At 46.9% G+C, this 20,531-nt stretch overlaps 1 protein-coding gene and 1 long non-coding RNA gene across 4 annotated transcripts in view; both read right to left on the bottom strand.

The window, feature by feature from the left end:
- Positions 1-16,368: 16,368 nt before the first annotated feature.
- LOC116845758 lies at positions 16,369-18,510 on the bottom strand. The gene is made up of 2 exons (XR_004378318.1): positions 17,385-18,510; positions 16,369-17,289 (listed from the first exon to the last, which is right to left on the bottom strand). It is a non-coding gene; the product is annotated as an uncharacterized LOC116845758 (long non-coding RNA).
- Positions 18,511-19,686: 1,176 nt separating this feature from the next.
- LOC116845707 (putative FERM domain-containing protein FRMD8P1) overlaps positions 19,687-20,531 on the bottom strand; it is a 65,854-nt gene continuing 65,009 nt past the window's right edge. For 2 of the 3 annotated variants that reach the window (XM_032818729.1, XM_032818730.1), the window contains exons 6-8: positions 20,297-20,455; positions 20,001-20,172; positions 19,687-19,923 (exon numbers count right to left, since the gene is read on the bottom strand). In XM_032818729.1, the coding sequence (XP_032674620.1) occupies positions 19,883-19,923; positions 20,001-20,172; positions 20,297-20,455 (372 nt within the window). In that variant the 3' untranslated portion in view covers positions 19,687-19,882. The remainder of the gene's footprint in view (positions 19,924-20,000; positions 20,173-20,296; positions 20,456-20,531) is intronic. The other variant, XR_004378304.1, reaches the window with a different exon arrangement.

Raw genomic sequence — 20,531 nt, 5'->3', positions numbered from 1 at the left:
GTATGGGTGCCACACGAGTTAACGCAAAAAAACCTCATGGACCGAATTTCCATCTGCGAATCGCTGCTGAATCGCAACAAAATCGACCCATTTCTGCAGCGGATGGTGACTGGTGATGAAAAGTGGGTCACTTACGACAACGTCAAGCGAAAACGGTCGTGGTCGAAACGCGGTGAGCCGGCGCAAACGGTGGCCAAGCCAGGATTGACGGTCAGGAAGGCTTTGCTGTGTGTTTGGTGGGATTGGCAAGGAATCATCCACAATGAGCTGCTTTTCTACGGCCAAACTCTTAATTCGGACCTGTACTGTCAACAATTGGACCGTCTGAAGGAATCAATCGCCCAGAAGCGGCCAGCTTTGGCCAATAGGAGAGGAATTGTGTTCCATCAGGACAACGCCAGGTCACACACATCGATAGTGACTCGCCAGAAGCTCCGGGAGCTTGGTTGGGAGGTTCTTATGCATCCACCTTACAGTCCGGACCTGGCACCAAGTGATTACCACCTGTTCCTGTCTATGGCGAATGATTTTGCTGGTAAAAAATTCGCCTCAAGAGAAGAATCTTGTGAAAATCGACTGTCCCAGTTTTTTGCCAATAGGGACAAAAGTTTCTATGAGAGAGGCATAATGGAATTACCTTCAAAATGGCAACAAGTTATCGAACAAAACGGTGCGTATTTGACCTAAATAGGATCATTCTAACTATGCTAAATAAAGCCTTCAATTTTATGCAAAAATAATGGATTTCTTTTTATTACACCTTATATAACATAGGCAAAACCCCAATCTTTAACAAATTGTTTAAAGAGTTTTGAATCGAACCACAACGCTTCATCTGTACAAAATACTAATGGTACACAATACTAATGGTATTCCGTGTCTAGTAAAAATTGCCTTAATTCTTTCAATGACTGTGGCGCTTCTTAAGTCATTCAACGACGTGACTTCAATGAAGTTAAATAGGGAATCCACTAACATAATATAATATTTTTTACTTAACTTAACCCTCATGATACACACTGGGTTAGCGTAACCCAGGCCGTTTTTCAAAAATGCAGCATCTCAGAATGCGAAGGGGCAAGGAACTGGGACCGGGGAGAGAGGGGGAAGTTTGTAGTCCCAACTCCCACTCCTCCGCCGAATGCGTTCATTCCACGCGCAGGAGCCGACGAGCGAGCATCGGAAGTTGGGGTTCGGGTTAGTTTTACCCAGTGTGTATTTTATGTCGCAAAATCGTGCAAAGTAAAAATATCAAATATTTTGTAACATTGTTTTAAACTATTTTTTCGTTTATATATAACGTCCTAAAAGTGCATTATTCTGTTCACATATAGTTTCAAAGCATTAATTACAAGTAAGTTATTAATAAATTCATGCTTTTTTATGGATAACATTTACATTTATCATGTTTTCATTGTTTTATTTTCAATAGGTTATAAATTAACAAAATGTATAAAAATAGCCTATAAAAAATATTTGTTTTCGTGCGAAATTGATAATTCTTAAATTTTCGTTCATAAAAAAACCGCCATTTTCAACTTGCAAGAAAAATGGTTGTTGGATTAGACAAAAAACTTACACGGAACATTTTAAAATTCAATTTGTAACAGTGTGTCGGTTGTTTAATGGATCGCCGGGAATTTCGCTCGTCGGAATCTAGGTTCAATAATTGTTTGACACAAGCAATTAACAAAAATAAATAACAAAAGTTTATTAAGATCCTTTGATACAGAACAGCATTCGATATTTCGCGGGAGCGGTGCACTTGGACACGGTGCATTTGGACACAGCCAATCACAGCACCGTGTGATTAGAGACATTTGTAGGGTCCCTTGGAACAGCGACTTGTGATTGGACTATGTCCAATTGCCCCGTGTCCAACTGATATACACCCATATTTCGCGTGTATCGGCGTAAGACGGCGCCAGTAATCGGGTCGCGCTCTCGGTTGAACGAGTCTCGCGATTCGATAAATGGAGCGTATAGCGCGAACACGGTGTATCGCGAAAAACGGTATTGGTGAATAGCGAGACGTTCGCGAATCGCGACGCTAGAAATTCAGAGGGCCGCAGGGGGCCCGGTGGTAACGACGGTACGCTCGTGTCATGGCACGCGGCGCTATATATCGAGCGACTCGCTTGTCGCTGACGCGTTATATGCAAGTATCGATAACGTTCGATCGAGCGCAACGAACACTCTGGCACGTGTACTTGCAAGTCGAGAAAGGATATGATCGGTATCAAGAATGTTCGACGGGGTTCGCGAACACACGAACTTGTTGGCCGAAGTCCTCTCCGCTCTTAAACATCGAGTTTGATGTACGGTCGAATCGGTCTGGTCTCGCTTATTTCTCGGCCACGGTTTATATAATCGATCTTTTTCGTCTGTCAATCGTTGTTGACATCACGCACGCTGTGGTATTGTTTTGCCGCGTGATGGGCGCGGTGCTTGTTTATGTCTAATTTTGGTCTAGCGGCCTTTGTGTGGCGCGTAGCGCCGTTTGCAGTCTGATAGGTATTCTGTAGGCTTGTCAGTAACGATGCGTGTGAGGCATCATTACAAACTTTTTTGCTTTTCAACGACTCCTTCCAACACGAAACATGTATTTTTCATAAAATTATGAACATTTAAAAAAACGATTTTTAAGAAAAAATAAGTTTTCTTTTACTTATTTATAAATATCTCTGAGCGTGTTAACTATATCGTCGTAAAACTTCTTTCATATTGTTTCTAAGATAAGTTTCTATCAATTAAAAAAAAAAAGCATTAAATTTGAACAATCAGATCTCGAGATATAGGTTTTCAAAGTTGTTCGGGTTACGCTAACTAGTGTGTGCTTTTAAACTAACTTTTTTATAGTATGTACCATGAGGGTTAAATATGTCATAGTCAACTTCCATCCGTGGAAGTTCAGGAACACTTTTATTTCTTCAAAATATATTAATTTGACCATTTTAAAATTTTAGATAACATTTGCACGACTTAACATATTTCTTAATATCCTGATTAATTTCTCTTCAATATACGGTTATTTCTGCTCTGCTAATTATTCTATTTATCTCTGGATAAATGAACCATAGAAGGAAAAAAGCGTACTAAGTGGCGGCGGGACGACGTGCGTTCGAGATCTGCATATCTTTTTGTTCCAGAGAGAGAAAAATATCGAGAGTGCGGATTTGCTAAAGATTCGAACCCGAGTCTTTCGTTTGTCGAGCGACTGCTCTAAACCACTGAGCTACCTGCTAATAAAATATTTTTGAAAATCATTATGTCAAATAAATAATAAATATAAAATAAATATTTTAAAAATGTTACGGAAACATATGAAAAATGTTTACAGAAATAGCTTCAAACGAGTAATCAATGGAAAATAAACAATTTAAAATGTTATAAAAACGTTTATAAAATGTTTATTAAAGTCATTATTTCAAAAGAAAATAATTAATATAAAATAAATATTTCAACAATCTTTAAAAAATATTTAACAAATATTTATTGCAATCATTATGTCGAACGAATAATAAATATAAAATATACATTTTAAAAACGTTACAAAAACGTTTAAAAAAGGTTGACTTAAATCATTATTTTCAACAAACAATTAATATAAAATTTATTTTTTATAAATGTTACAGAAACGTTTAAAAATATTTGAAAATATTAAAATCATTATTTCAAACGAATAATTAATATTAAATAAATATTTAAAAAGTGTTAAAGAAATGTTTAAAAAATATTTATAAAAATAATTATGTCAAACGAATATAAAATATAAAATAAATATTTTAAAAATGTTACAAAAATGTTTGAAAGATGTTTACTGAAATCATTCTTCCAAACGAATAATTAATTAAAAATAATAAAAAATGTTATAAAAACGTTTAAATAATGTTTATTAAAAAATCATTATTACTGTCACGAGGCATTTTCCACTCGTCACAACGACCCGACTGAACATCAATCGGGTCGTAGAACAGGCGCAAAGCGCCAAATAAATTACTCAACACAGCTGCCAGATCACAACGCCGCCGATTGTTCCCTCAAAAGCGGGAACGGCATACGTGCCGAATCACGAGCCGGCGGGTATATAAGCCGAGCGCGATAATGATAACGCACCAGTTCTCAGACGTCCGCTGCTCTCACGAGCACGTTCGTCTTTCCTGACTCCAAGTGCGGTGAGCACATCGGCTATCCTGAGACCGCTTCGTTCGAGGAAGGCTAGCGGTTCCCTTTCGTCGAACACGCACCCCGTTTGGGAACAAGAGGTGGCCCGTTCACCGCCTCGGTCAAGCGCTGTTGACTTCCCTGCCTCCTAGGGACACGACCACGTGGAAAGGTGCGCTCATCTGCCCTTAAGGGCGCACCACTAGTCGAGACGTTCCAGCAACCGAGGAATACAGAGGTGGCGAGCTCACCGTCTCTGCCTTGAGCTTTGGGCCCCCACCTGTTGGATCTTCTCGCGCGCCTCCTTACCCGACGCTGCCCTCATTCAGGACAACCAGCCTACTCGATCGCCACCGCGTAAACCAGCCGCGAGACCGTCCGCGCCGCGACCGACCGCCGCATACCGACACCCATCATCTGCCGCGTACGGACCCGTCCACGCCGCCACCGTTTCCGAGCCTACGTAGAAAGCTTACGACAGGCGCCCGAACGGGCCCCGCTTAACTATAAGTTCGCGTTTAGTTGTAAGTTCGCGTTTAGGTACAATTTTGCGTTTAGCTGTAAGAATAGAAGTAAGTCCGCGGCCGATACCGACACAACGCGTGTAACCAAACTCAATAAATTATTTTGTTTTATTTTTTCTTTGAATCCGACGTGTTCTTCTCACTCACACACACACACACACACACACACACACACGCACGCACGCACGCACGCACGCACGCACGCACGCACGCACGCACGCACGCACATGCACACGCACACGCACACGCACACGCACACGCACACGCACACGCACATGCACGCACACACACACACACACACACCAACAATCGCATTTCGAGTCGCAAAGAACCCGTGGACACCGGCGAGCTCTTCCACTACCGTGCGGTGTCACAAGCGTTCGTCCGACCACGCCAAGGTCGCCCGACCGCTTCGAAGATAATCTTGACACAAATTGGCGCCCGAACAGGGACCTTGGCGACAAAAGCCGACGCGAAACTAGTGTAGTGTGTAAGCCGGGATCGGAGCATGTCATGGATCTTTCAAAGATCCAAAGCGGAATTGATATTGGTTGCCAAGCAGCTTAGAGACCATCGGCAGCCTCGACAAAATCCGGAAGAGACTTAACCAGTACTACGCGGCATTCCACGGCATGGAAACCACCGCGACCGGGTCATCACATACGATCGCCACCAGCCACACCGTCAACGGCAACGGCTACGGCGCTAATTTTGTCCGTCGCTATACTCTGCTAGTCGTTCGAGGAAGTCTAGCAGAGAAGGCTTCCTTTCCGTCAAACACGCATTTCCATTTGCGCACTTGCAGCATAATAGTGGCGGTATCAGTAATTGGAATATCGCGTTTGAGCGCCTGTCGTAAACTTCCTACGTACGCTCGGAAACGGTGGTGTCGTGGTCCATACGCGGCGAATGATCGGTGTCGGTACGCGGCGGTCGGTCGCGGCGACTTGGCCGGTCGCGGTCAAACGGTCTCGTGGCGGGTTGACGCGGTGGCGATCGGGTAGGCGGGTTGTCCTGGATGAGGGCGACGTCGGGTAAGGAGGCGCGCGAGAGGATCCAGCGGGTGGGGGCCCAAAGCTCAGGGTAGAGACGGTGAGCTCGCCACCTCTGTATCCCTCGGTTGCTGGAACGTCTCAACTAGTGATGCGGTCTTGAGGGCAGACGGTAAGCGTGCCACTTCTTGTTCCCAAACCTCTCAGAGCGGATCGGTTGCGAGATGCTACGCCCGGGATGATGAGCGCACCTTTCTCTGTTGCAGCGGTCTGAGGAAAGTCGATGTGTTCACCGACTTGAAGTCAGGAAAGGCGGACGCGTTCGTGAGAGCAGCGGACGCCTGAGGACTGGTGCCTTATCGTTATCGCGCTCGGCTTATATATGCGCCGGCTCGTGATTTCGGCATGTATGCCGTTCCCCCTCTTGAAGGAACAATCGGCAGCGTCGCGAGCCGGCGACTGTGTTGAGTAATTTATTTGGCGCTTTGCGCCTGTTCTACGACTGATGTTCGGTCGGGTCGTCGTGACGAGTGGAAAACGCTTTGTCACATCATCCCCTTCTTTTGAGAGGAGCGACGTTCACCCGAGAACGAAGCGACGGGATCTTAATTGTTCGTTCCGGGTAAAGCGGAAAATACATTTTCTCTCCTAAGTGCGCACCCCGTACAGACGCAAGACATAGGCGGCGAAATGTGGGAACTCGGCGTAGACGCCCTCGATTATCTTGACCCTCAATGGTGGTGGAAGTTGTGGGCCGATGAACCACCTCGTCGGTGGTGCTAGCTCTGGCGGCGGATGCTGTGGCCGTGACAGCAGTGGTGCGGCGAGACTTGCGCTTCGGGCTAACGGCTGCTGGCCGGCTGGTGATCGTCGGTCTCCTGCGCCGTGTCGTGTTACGACTGGCGGTATGACGGGTCGCAGCGCAGTTGTCTCGTCGTCGCGTTCCCTCGTCTGTTGGATGCCGCGCAGCGTGCTGGTGGCTCGAGTGCGGCTCTGTTGAGCGGTGGCTGGCGGTGGCGATGTTTCGAGGTCGTGGTGTTGGTAGCAGCGGAGTTGCTACGCCAGCTTACCTCGGTTGGTATGGTCGGAAAGGGCCCATGAGGTCAATGCTGACCTGCTCTCAGGGGCCCTACACCGGACAAGGGTAAAGGTGCCCGGTAGGAGCCTGTTGTAGTGGCTTATGCGATAAGCAATTCGGACAGTTTCTTACGTATCCTGCGACGTCGCGTTGCATCCCGGGCCAATGTTACAGCCGCGCATTGCGACCAATTATTTAGGCAATCCCGAGGTGCCAAGCCGTGGGTTCGTCATGCATCTGTTTGATGACCTCGTTTCGGCGTTCTCGTGGGACGCACTCCTTCCATTGGGCAGCGGCCGGTGCCTCCTGGAAATTGAGTTGGAAGCGATGTCGGTAGAGTTGCCTATTCCTTACACCGTTGTCCGGGTACGCTGCCGGGTCCTGTTCGACGAGCCGTCTGAGCTCTTGGTACCATGGACAGTGAATTCGGCTGTCCGCGCCGACCGTGGGTTGTCGCGAGAGCGCGTACATCACCTTGTTGGTTACACCTTGCCGATAGCGGACCTCAAAGTTAAACAGTTGCAGCTTGAATAATCATGTGGCCAGGCGGCCAATGGGGGTCTCGAGGTGCTGTAACCAGTGTAGCGATTGATGATCCGTCACGACCATGAAGGTGTATTCCTCGAGATATCCTTGCATGCATCGGATGCCCCATTCGACGGCCAAGCACTCGAGCTCGGTCGCGCTGTAGTTTTGTTCCACGTTACTCAGTGAGTGGCTCGCGTACGCGATTACGCGTTCGCCCTCCTCGAGATGCTGAGTGAGTACTACTACGAGTCCATGTATACTAGCATCGGTCTGCAGTACGAAATGCCGTGTAAAATCGGGGCAGGCTAGTACACTTGCGGAGACTAATGTGGCCTTTAGGGTCTAAAAGCCGCGTTCTTCTTCTTCTACTAATGTCCACTTCGTCTGTTTTCGCGTGAGGCGAGTGAGGGATGCCGCGATCTTTGAGAAATTTGGTACAAAGCGGCGGTACTACGAGGCCAGGCCAAGGGACTGGCGGATTTGGCGAACGGTACATGGCGTAGGCCACTCGGTAAGGGCGTTAATCTTATCCTGCTCGGTGCGGATGCTGTCCTGGTCGACGATGTGTCCCAAGTACCGCAGAATCGACATTTGCGGACGTTGGTGCCGGAGCGGGCCCATAGGTCGACGCCGATTAGTAGTGGCGTTTCCAATGTATCCAGAATCTGGAACTTGTGCCGATTCTGGGAACGGCCGACTCGAATCGTGAGTCGGACTTGTTTTGGTGATGCGATAACGGTACAATCGGCGTGGCGTATTTCGGTCGCTTTCTCTCCTGTCGCTCGGTATTTCGGCCAGTTTGGCTCTGCCAGTTAGGCGCTCGACGACTTCTTGGAAATGGCGTAAGTGTCACTCGAAAATTGTTCAGGCCACGATAATGTCGTCGAGCTATACGAAGACATGTGGTTCTAAGGCAGGTCCCAAGATGTTTACCAGCCGCTTGAACGTGACAAGAGCCGAATGCAATCTGAATGGCATGACGGTGAATTGCATCAGACCCCTACCTGGGATGGTGAAGGCGGTGAGAGGGCGGCTATGCGCACTGAGTGATATCTGCCAGTAGCCGCTTTTTAAGTCGACAGATACCGGGCGCCTCGCAGTTTATCCAGTGTTGCCTAGATCTGCGGCAGGTGACGTCCTTTTTGGTGACAGCATTTAGTTTGCGATAATCTACGCAAAACCGATTTCCGCCGTCTTTTTTCCGCACAATGACGACCGGGAATCTCTATGTGCTTTCGAATGGCTCTACCACTCCCTCGGCCTCCATGTTGACGACCTCCTCATCGATGATGCACTGCATCGCCGGGTTGCGGGGCCGATACTTCTGTTTAATTGGTTGCGAACTCGTGAGACGAATGTGATGGACCGCTTAGTCCATAGGCCCGTAGGTGATCTTTCGGAATTCCTCTAGATCCTCTTGGAGGAACGATTTCAGCCTTCCTTCTTAATCCGAGCAGTGGCCCTTTACCTGACACAGCGGCAGCGGTTCGATTTGCTGGGTTGCCGGCGGCGTGAGCGGGGTGCCGAGGCGGGCCCACAGGTCGATGCCGATTAGTAGTGGCGTATCCAATGTATCCAGGATCTGGAACTTATGTCGGATCTGGAAACGGTCGACTCGAATCGTGAGTCGGACTCCTCCTGGTGATACGATAACAGTATGGTCGGCGTATTTCGTTCGCCTTCTCTCCCGTCGTTCGGTATTTCGGCCAGATCCGCTTGAGGGTTTTTCCCGGACGCAGGAAATTTCCGACCTTGTATCCATCATGGCTCGAACCGTGTGGATATGATTCGCAGGTCATGGTGCTGCCGGGGAGAGTAGTGGATCTTCAGGGTCAAAAGGCGGCCGATGCATTCTCGACCCAGACTTCGTTTCCCCGTGGATGGCATTGACGTACTAGCACAACGTCTTTGCCACAGATTGAACAGAACAGTCTGGCTGGTCGTGCGCACTGGATGCGGTGGTGGCCTCGCTGCTTGCGCCAACAGCACTCTTCGCGCTGGTATGTGATGGCGGCTACAGGCATTCGTCGGGCGGCGTGCGCGGGCTGCCTCCCTTCGGCCAGCGGGCGTGCGGTGCGCTGCTGTTCGCGCAGAGCCTCATATTCGATGGCCCGGTCTCGTAAGTCTTCGCAGGAGGTGAGGTCGTGCAACCTCACATAGAGTTTGTACCCTGGGAGCATGTTCTCGTAGATCTGGAGAAGACGGTCCTCCGGGTAGAACCCGCCTGCTCTCCGCATCAGCGTTGCGACGGCTACTACATACTTGGCGTAGGGTTCGCCTAGTCATTTCGTACGTCCCATTGCCTCTCTGCGGAGCTGTGCCTGGTATCTCGGAGGCAGGTTGTAGCAGTCACGAGTAAGCGATCGCGACGTGATCGCTTGGTCGCTGTTTCTCTCAAAGTAGAGCAAGGAGTAGGAAATATGTCACAGGAGATGAGGAGGTTAGTTAGAATGGAGAACTGAGAGGATTGTACTCGAATTGATCTTAACAAATTTTTAATGACAAATAACTGATGTACACTGAAAGGATGATTCGGCGGACCTAGTCCGTCCGTGGCGCAACCGGATGTAGCTGAGGGATCAGGGAGTCAAGTTTGAGGCGGTCAAAGAAAGACCGAGGACCGAGTGAACGCTGGTTCTGACAAAGGGCTCAAGAAGGATAGCGTTCCACTTTAAGGCAGCTCGACTTGCTGCGATGGCACTTGAGTTCTGCTCGACTTACAGATTCGCTCGCTTATTCAACTATAATTCGACAGCCGGACTGACTTGACTCCCCGAGATGTTGCTTTTATAGACGCTTTGTCCTTGCGAAAGGACGATGACACTTATCTTTTCAATTTCTCGTGGTTAGCTGTGATTCGCTGATACCTTCCCCCGAGATCGTTGCGGTTCTTAGAACCAATAGAATTTTGGACACGCAATCATCGCTCGCGATCGTAATCGTTTAGTCTTCTTTCTTGTTTATTTGTTTGTGTGAATTTCAAACTAGATCAAATCATGTTGGAAAGATCGAGAACTGAGCGTACGGTTATTCTCGCGACAGTGACGACTTTGTCCGAGTTCACGCGTTGGACACGTGATTTCGCATTCAAGAATCTTCTAATTGTAGATCTCAGGATCGAGTCGTTTCAATTTCGAACATCCCGCCCGCCTCGAAATAGCTATTTCGATGTTCAATCTCTTCTTGAGCACAGCGGGATCTCAAAGCCGCACAAGTGCAGTCTCGTCCTCTCAGAATCGGAGTGAGCTCACAGTCGCCGCTCGCCCTGACGACTCGGCCGAAATGCGAGGAGGGAAATTATATTAAGTTTATTGGGTCGCTTTTAATGGCTCAGATCTTAACCGTCGCGAGTAGGCTCATCGCGGATTGGCAAAACGCAGATCTTTACGATTGGTCTCAGGAACTTCGACGTAGCGGTCCGAATTCTCACAACGCGTATAAGACCGTCAGAACCTGGGTGACATTTAACAATTCTCCCGAGTTCTCATTTACAAGGAGGGAGTGCGGGGTTTCGCAACAAGACCAGCTGGTCGACGGTTATCGATGGATTAATCTGTTTCCATTTCGCTCTTTGCTGAAGCGTATTGATATAGTCGCTGTGCCAAAGTTTCCAAAACCTCTCCGTTTTGTGCCGGATGAGTTGCCATCGCGAAAAACGCTGTTTGTTGAAATCGAGCAAGGACGGTTCCGGAGGGACAGTCAGCGCGTGTCCGATCAAGAAATAACCCGGAGTTATACTCTCATAGTCGTCCAACGAATCGGTTAGAGGAGAGAGGGGGTGGGAGTTTAGACACGCTTCGATTCGGCATAGGAGCGTTGAAAGTTCTTCATACGTGAGAGTATGACTCCCGAAAACGCGGCAAAGATGGAATTTCACGCTTTGGACACCTGTTTCCCACAGACCGCCAAAATGAGGGACTGATGGGGGCATGAAATTCCAGCTAGTGTGATCGGATGCGGTTCGATTTAAAAATGTTGGATCATGAATGGCTGCTTTATACGCCGCGGTAATTTCTTGATCTGTTCCGACGAATGTTGTACCGTTATCGGAATACATCGCCTGTGGGAGGCCGCGACGAGCACAAAATCGCGTATACGCATTAAGAAATGCTGGCGTAGAATAATCGCTTACTAACTCTAAATGAGTCGCCTGAGTAGCAAGACAGACGAAAAGAGCGATGTATGTTTTTCGAGCTCGCATTCCTCGTCCCGCGGAGGCTCGCACGAGTACTGGTCCGGCGTAGTCCACTCCGCAGTGAAGAAGCATCGAAGCGATGGCGAGACGCGATATTCGGGAAGGTTTCTCATGAGTTGACTTGGTATAGCTGCTCGCTCGCGAACGCAGACGACGCAATGATGGATTATGGATTTAACGATGCTTCGCGCTTTAACAATCCAAAATTTGCGACGCAATATGTTGAGAGTGAGTTGGGTGCCGGCGTGCAAGCCCCGATAATGCGCTTGGTTTATGATAAGACGGACGAGAGGGTGTGACGCAAGGAGGATTGGATGGCGAACAAGGAACAGGAGCAGAGCTTTCCTGATTCGTCCGCCCACCCGCAAAATTCCGTCATGATCTACAAATGGATGCAATGCCAAAATAGAGCTTTTTGATGAAAGGGTCTGGTTTTCGACGAGCTGACGAATTTCTTGTGAGAATAGCTCTAATTGAATCCGTTTGATCCAGAATAATTTTGAGAAATGAATTTCTTGAACGGAAAGCGCGAGCCCGTTTGAGCCCTGAGCTTGGTTTTGTCTGCGCCGGCAGTGAGAAGCAAAGCGAAATATGTAACGCGCAGAAGTCTGGGCCAGGACGAAAAGCGATTTCCCAGCTTGTCTGGCTCGGTTGTTTTAAGGCAGACTAAGGCACTCGCTGTCTCGTTCGGAGGAGCGTCGGATGGAAGGAAGATTCTTTTAGGAGGCCAACGGGTTTCGTCGAACCGTAACCATGTCGGTCCCTTCCACCAAGAATGGCAGTGCCGGTTAATCCGCGTGATGCACAATCCGCAAGATTCTCGGAAGTGTCAACGTGGCGTCATTCGGCATCGGGCATCAGTGACTGAATCTCCGTGACTCGGTTCGTCACGAAGGTTTCCCATCGTCGCGGATTTTGAGTCACCCAAGCTAGCACGATAGTTGAATCCGTCCAACAGAAAGGATTCCGCAAGTCCGAGAGTTTTACGAATGAAGGACAGAAGACGCGCGAGTAATATAGCAGTTGATAATTCTAATCGCGGAATGCTCATCAGTCTCACGGGTGCTACTCGCGATTTTCCCATTAAGATTATGGAGACGTCGCCCGAATCCGACCCGACCTTGGGATAGACGAAGGTGGCATAGGCATGATTTGACACATCAGCGAATCCGTGCAGTTCGGTGCTACTCCAAGTTGAGGTGAGCCCGGTCCAGCGCGCGACTTGCAATCCGTGGAGACTCGCAAGTGTCGAATAAATTTGATTGCCAGGCGGCGCATAATTCCGTAGGGAGGGTTTTATCCCAAGTAAGATTCGCGTGCCATAGGCTTTGCATGAATATTTTTGCAGAAATGACGACAGGGGTTACCCATCCCAACGGGTCGTAGAGCTTAGCGATTGCCGATAGAATGGCGCATTTGTTACTTGGAAATTTGTCGTTTAAATAGACATTAAACACAAACGCGTCGCGGATGGGATTCCAATTGATCCCCAGAATGTTGACCCGAGCGTCGGGTTTTAAAAGTTTATCGCGTGCAATGCCGTGCTCGGTTTTATCGATATCAGCGAGAAGCGCAGCGGAGTTACTCGCCCACTTTTTCAGCTCGAATCCGCCGCAATGTAACAACGAACGCAGTTGATCGCGCGTTTGACCGATTCGCTGTATGTCGTCGTCGCCGAAAAGCAAATCGTCAATGTAAATATTGTGAGCCATAACAGGAACGGCGAGGGGGAATCGTGCGCCTTCATCTGTACGAGCTGCTTTAACACGCGGAGAGCGAGAAACGGCGCGCAAGCCATACCGTATGTAACAGTGAACAATTGAAACTCTTGAATTTCCGCGGTTTGGGATTTGAACCAGAGGATGCGCTGATAATCTAAATCGCGATGATCGACACGAATTTGTCGATACATTTTGGCAATGTCCGCGGCATAAACGTACCGATGCTGTCGCCAGTGTAATAGAACCGACACGATGTCGGTCTGTAATTTTGGCCCAGACAATAAATGATCATTTAATGTCGAATCGTTAGATGTTATGCTTGACGCGTTGAACACAAGGGAGCGGTGCACTTGGACACGGTGCATTTGGACACAGCCAATCACAGCACCGTGTGATTAGAGAGATTTGTAAGGTCCCTTGGAACAGCGACTTGTAATTGGACTGTGTCCAATTGCCCCGTGTTCAACTGATATACACCCGAACACAACGCGAAGGCGTGTTGTCGTGCTGCTATCGCGGATCACTGCGTGATGAGGAAGGTAAATAGCCTGACAGTTCCTCGATTTAAAGGTCAGAGCAAGTCGCATGGCCGAGAGTTTCGTACTCGGTCATAAATTCGCGGTATGATTTTTCGGATGCGGGGGAAACTGTTAATTTACGACGCAGCGAATTCAGCAATTTTTCGGCTCTAGACTTAGACTCTCCGATATCGATAAGCGGCTCTTGTTTAAAGGGAAGCCGAACGATGTACCGATCGGTCTTATCGCGAGTATGCGTATCACGAAAATGTTTCTCGTACCTTTCGTCTTCGGCGCTCAACAGTATTTCATTTGATATCTCTTCTGACTCCCAAAAGCGCCGAATTTCGTGAGCGAGAGATAGAAAACTGACGATATGGTTATTGGAGCTTGATTTAAGCGAATCATTTTCTCTCGATTTGAGTGACATTGTCGGCGAGTCGCGTCTAGCTGCGACGGATGAGATCACCGAATCATGGTGTGTGGAATTGATGAGCCCGGATATGATCCAGCCTAGAGAAGAATTTTGCGCTATCGGCTGGCCTGACTTTCCCTTTCGTATGCCTTCTAAAATTATATCAGAATACAAATCCGCTTCGATGATAAGGGATATAGGATCAGGACTGAAAGGAAAGGCGTCGGCTAACTCGAGATCGGCGAGATGAGCGAAGGACGAGATGTCACCTGCTCGACGGGGATGATACGCGGTCAACGATCGTAATATAAGTGCGGTTGTGTTGAACTTTGGGTTAGGGAAGAGGCGCGGGTAGATGTTTATCGAAGAGGCCGACCGAACGATACCCACGCTTGCACCTCCGACCCCGGAAACGGAAACCTGAGCGCGCTCTCGTTTAACTCGCAAGTTTTGAGCTAAGGATTTGTTAATAAATATCCTCTCGAAGCCTTGATCGAGCAGTGCTCGAGCCACGACTGTACGACCAGCGGACTCGGGGTGTATATCAGTTGGACACGGGGCAATTGGACACAGTCCAATCACAAATCGCTGTTCCAAGGGACCCTACAAATGTCTCTAATCACACGGTGCTGTGATTGGCTGTGTCCAAATGCACCATGTTCAAGTGCACCGCTCCCGCGGACTCGACCCTTACCTACGCTGTCGCGAGAAGTACTTGCGAACGTGGTCGCGACGGAGTTGAAGCGAGAAACGCGTTCGCCTCGTGGATCGGCGCGGAATTTTGCTCGGTTTGAGAGGACGAGCTGCTTAACGGCTTAATTTCTATCGGTCTTATCTGGTCGTCCGAAGAATTATGCAGAAGCGAGTAATGCCTTTTTTTATACACACGATATGAGAATTTGCTCTGGCAATCCTTTACGGAATGTTTCGCGCTAAGGCAATTAAAACATCTTTTTTGTATCTGAATAAAACTTCAACGCTCACAATGGGTTTTGCTAACGAAAGCAGAGCACGTGTACAGAAAGTGTTCCCTTTTGCACAACGGGTACGGCGGATTTGAAGCGGCAGATGCGGTGGTGGCGTGAACGCGAGAAGATCTTCCGGAGTTCGTTGAAGGTTTACAGGGAGCGGTCCCTGTATCGTACTCAAGAGCGCTGGATCTTTGTGATAGAAAACGCACAAGCTGTTCATAGGAGGGCGGAGTGTCGTCGCAACTCTCCTTTAAATTCCACGCTTTTCTATATTTTATTGGGTCAAGTTTTTTCACAATGACGTGCACTATCATATCATTCCACAAAGATTCCGGTGTACGATTTAAATTTGTCAGAGCCGCTACGCTTTTACGCGCCTGATCCAGAAGGAATTGTAACTCCGAGACTTGCTCATGCCGGACAGGCGGTAAATTTAACAATGCGTCGAGATGAAAATGTACAAGACGTTGAATCTTTTCAAATCGTGCCGTTAAGGTGTGCCATGCGATTACAAAATTATCTGAGGTGATCGCCAGATCGGAGATACAGTCGAGTGCGCGACCCTTCAAGCAAGAGACAAGATAATGCATTCGCGAATAGTTCGTGAGCTCTTTGTTCTCGCAGATTAGCGTGGTAAAACGGTCGCGAAAATGCTCTCAATCGGAATAGTCACCGGAAAAGCTTGGTAATTGTATAGCGGGCAAAACCGGAAACGCTACCGCTGCCGCATCCGCTCGCGAGACACCGTCGGAAAATGATTGATTTGGACTCACGACAGGATCAAACTCCTCCAGGCGCTCGGTTAGCTGATCCAGAGTATCGTGGAAGATGTCCTCGGCCGCTTCGTAATAGGAGTCCTTGAAGTAGTCGAGGGACTTTTGCTCGGTAGTAGAGGTGATTCTCGCCAGGTGATAGTGCCCGTCTTGGTACAGCAACCACAGCTCCTTCAACGCGGTAATGCGAGAGCGCAGCTTCGCCGCGGTCAGGTTGCTTTGTCCGATTTTCTTAACATTGTCAAGAAATCGCTGTACTGCACCGTGCAGCCTTAGTTGCTTCTCCATTACATCTGCCATGATGGCAAATTTTCCTCTGTGATCAATCCGGCTCGAAGGACCAAATCTTTTATGTAGCAGTCACGAGTAAGCGATCGCGACGTGATCGCTTGGTCGCTGGTCCGCTCAAAGTAGAGCAAGGAGTAGGAAGTATGCCACAGGAGATGAGGGGGTTGGTTAGAATGAAGAACTGAGAGTACTGTATTCGAATTGAGCTTATCTTAACAAATTTTTAATCATAAATAACTGATGTACACTGAAAGAATGATTCGGCGGACCTAGTCCGTCGGCGGCGCAACCGGATGTAGCTAAGGGATCAGGGAGTCAAGTTTGAGGCGGTCAAAGAGAGACCGAGGACCGAGTGAACGCTGGTTCTGACAAAGGGTTCAAGAAGGATAGCGTTTCATTTTAAGGCAGCTCGACTTGCTGCGATGGCACTTGAGTTCTGCTCGACTTGCAGATTCGCTCGCTTATTCAACTATAACTCGACAGCCGGACTGACTTGACTCCCCGAGATGTTGCTTTTATAGACGCTTTGTCCTTGCGAGAGGACGATGACACTTATCTTTTCAATTTCTCGTGGTTAGCTGTGATTCACTGATACCTTCCCCCGAGATCGTTGCGGTTCTTAGAACCAATAGAATTTTGGACAGGCAATCATCGCTCGCGATCGTAACCGTTTAGTCTTCTTCCTTGTTTATTTGTTTGTGTGAATTTCAAACTAGATTAAATCATGCTGGAAAGATCAAGAACTGAGCGTACGGTTATTCTCGCGACAGCGACGACTTTGTCCGAGTTCACACGTCGGACACGTGATTTCGCATTCGAGAATCTTCTAATTGTAGATCTCAGGATCGGGTCGCTTCAATTTCGAACACAGGTACTGTCTACGAAAGGCGCGATCGAAGTCCTCCCAGTCGGCCCACTCATCTCGGCGATTCCGGCTGTCGCCTTTAGTAGCTACGGTAGTCCTCTTAGCAGGTAGTCGCCGGGGTATCCGTATTCGTCGCTCAACTCCGCTAGTCGTTCGAGGGAGGTTAGCGGTTCCCTTCCGTCGAACACGCACCCCGTTTGGGAACAAGAGGTAGCCCGCTGACCGCTTCGGTCAAGCGCTGTTGATTTCCCTGCCTCCTAGGGACACGACCACGTGTAAAAGTGCGCTCATCTGTCTTCAAGGCCGCATCACTAGTCGAAACGTTCCAGCAACCGAGGGATATAGAGCTTACCGTCTCTGCCCTCAGCTTTAAGCCTCCACCCGCTGGATTCTCTCGCGCGCCTCCTTACCCGACGTCGCCTTCATCCAGGGCAACCCACCTACCCGATCGCCACCGCATAAACCCGCCGCGAGACCGTCCGCGCCGGGACCGACCGCCGCGTACCGACACTAATCATCCGTCGCGTACGGACCTGTCCACGCCGCCACCGTTTCCGAGCGTACGTGGGAAGACTACGACAGGCGCTCGAACACGTCTCGAAGATAACCGTGACACAAATTGTCTCTTCCGAACTTCCGATATTACAAATAATAAATTAATGGGTAATTATCGATTATAAGCACCCTGTAATGACCTCGACCTTGATATATATTATCACACTGTCTTGAGTGACAATCAAAAGGTTTTAGCCGACGCTCATTGTTTTATAAAAAGTTATTGATGAAAGAAGTTTGAAAAATATATTTCAGTTTTTCGATACTGTGTACCGAATGTTAACGAGCATTATCGAATAATAACTGCAATATCGAACAACTAGCGGGGGGCGCACCCTCCCCCTTCCGCTAGTCGTTCAAGATTGTAGTACTTACGGCATATTTTTGTTATGTCTATGTTAGCACGTGCAAACCACGTTCCTGTTAAGGCACTAATTTTAAAATTACATATTTGTCGTTTCCGTTTTTTACCACGTAATTGTTTGTAATATGTATTTGTGCAATGTAGAATGAGATGTTGTGAATTTTCTACATTCATCTCTATAATAGTAGCGCACCGTGGACATTTTATTCGGTTTCGAATAACTTTTTTTTCACTTAAATATGTAATTAATGCTTCATAATTATGTGTCAGATGTAAAAATTCATGAAACAACATTTTATATGAAAGTATAAGAGATGCTACACTAGGCCATGTCTCAACAACAAGTGAGGAATATTCAGGACAGATGTTTACACATAAGTATATATGAAACTGAACATCTAGCAGGAACGTGGTTTGGGCGTGCTAACATAGACATAACAAGATATTATAAGTTATGTATGTGTAGCAGGCGGGCGGGCGCGCGAACGCGCGTTAGGTGCTGTGTGTGTGTGTGTGTGTGTGTGTGTGTGTGTGTGTGTGTGTGTGTGTGTGTGTGTGTGTGTGTGTGTGTGTGTGTGTGTGTGTGTGTGTGTGTGTGTGTGTGTGTGTGTGTGTGTGTGTGTGTGTGTGTGTGTGTGTGTGTGTGTGTGTGTGTGTGTGTGTGTGTGTGTGTGTGTGTGTGTGTGTGTGTGTGTGTGTGTGTGTGTGTGTGTGTGTGTGTGTGTGTGTGTGTGTGTGTGTGTGTGTGTGTGTGTGTGTGTGTGTGTGTGTGTGTGTGTGTGTGTGTGTGTGTGTGTGTGTGTGTGTGTGTGTGTGTGTGTGTGTGTGTGTGTGTGTGTGTGTGTGTGTGTGTGTGTGTGTGTGTGTGTGTGTGTGTGTGTGTGTGTGTGTGTGTGTGTGTGTGTGTGTGTGTGTGTGTGTGTGTGTGTGTGTGTGTGTGTGTGTGTGTGTGTGTGTGTGTGTGTGTGTGTGTGTGTGTGTGTGTGTGTGTGTGTGTGTGTGTGTGTGTGTGTGTGTGTGTGTGTGTGTGTGTGTGTGTGTGTGTGTGTGTGTGTGTGTGTGTGTGTGTGTGTGTGTGTGTGTGTGTGTGTGTGTGTGTGTGTGTGTGTGTGTGTGTGTGTGTGTAGGCATCCTGTTAAGTTATAAATTCGGTTTTTTATTTATATACGGTGTCCAAAAATTATATTCATTATATGAAACTTTTTTGCTAATAATTTTTTAACAACCAATGAGCGCCGGCTAAAACCTTTTGATTGTCACTCAGGACAGTGTCCTTGATAATATATATCAAGGTGGAGGTCATTGGAGGGTGCTCCGTTATAGTCGATAATTACCCAAAAAAATATTTAATAAAAAAATATTAAATGATTGTTATATAAATATTTTTTTTTAATAATGAGTTTATAAAATGAATAATAAATGAAAAAAAAAACATTTTAAAAATATTGGCTTCTAATTGGGGAAAAGAGAAAACATATACCCAATATTTTTATGTGACATTTTTACATAAAAAGATATTTGTATGAAAGAACACTTCTGGTCACTTAAGCATACTTGTAAAATGCTCCGAAAACTATTCTTTTCTCCTGATAGTCAATAAATTAACCGTAAAATAATTAAAATCATTAGTTTTATGTACTTATTGTCTGATTTACTTAAACTTTCATCCAGAAATAGAATTACTCATATTATCAAGTTAAATTAACTTTTTTTGTAGTTGAAAAAACATTTATAGTCCATATAACATTATTGTTGTATTAATCTTTAACTTTTGATTAAATTTTTTAGTCAAAATTGTTACATCATATTGTTGAACAGACTTCATTCTTATTCAATTTGATTTGATTGATGAGTTGATGTAACCAAATTTGTTCCAGCGATTTAATTCGTTTTAACCAATCTCTTTTTTTAATATATGTGTCATTAAATATTCATTGAAAAGACCATGAGCCCATCTGACCGATGCAACGACCTGAAATGATTTTAAAATGTAAACGCAACGACACGATCATATCTTATATTTTTGTTTCTCCTCACGTTTATCTTTACCTTCATCGTCGAAAGTGGCCAGGGTGAACTTGCTCAGTTTGTTTGTGAAGCTTCCAGTGGCCATAGTTAACGGGTGATCCAACAACTGCTCATTGTTACCCTCGCTACCGGCAAGTTGACGCAGACGATGATCGTCAGCAAAACCGGAAATTAAGGTATCCATCATTATCGCCTGAAACGCGCATTATCCTTTATGATATTTTATTATTTAATGAAAAACTATGAAAAAATATACGATTTATTGGCATGTGTTACAATACGATATATTGGAATGTGTCTTGTTTTCGGAAATATACCTGTTTCGAGAACACTTGCAGGATTTTATAAACTCGCGCTCCATTCTCGCGAACCGGAAATTGCAGGAATAAGCAGGGCAAACAATCCAGATTGTTCTCGTCCGAAGGCTTCGCCATTTCCCAACTCAGTTCCGAGTACTTTAGTCCTAATAGTAAGCTCTGCATAAATACATTTTAAATGTTACTGTATATATATATATACTATATGTATATATACTATGTATACGTATGTATG

The sequence above is a fragment of the Odontomachus brunneus genome, unplaced genomic scaffold (genome assembly GCF_010583005.1).
Source record: "Odontomachus brunneus isolate Ranch 3 - 2012 unplaced genomic scaffold, Obru_v1 Obru_scaffold_057, whole genome shotgun sequence".
Classification (NCBI taxonomy): domain Eukaryota; kingdom Metazoa; phylum Arthropoda; class Insecta; order Hymenoptera; family Formicidae; genus Odontomachus; species Odontomachus brunneus.
The sequence above is the reverse complement of the archived record's forward strand: the minus strand, read 5'-3'. Positions and strand labels throughout refer to the sequence as shown.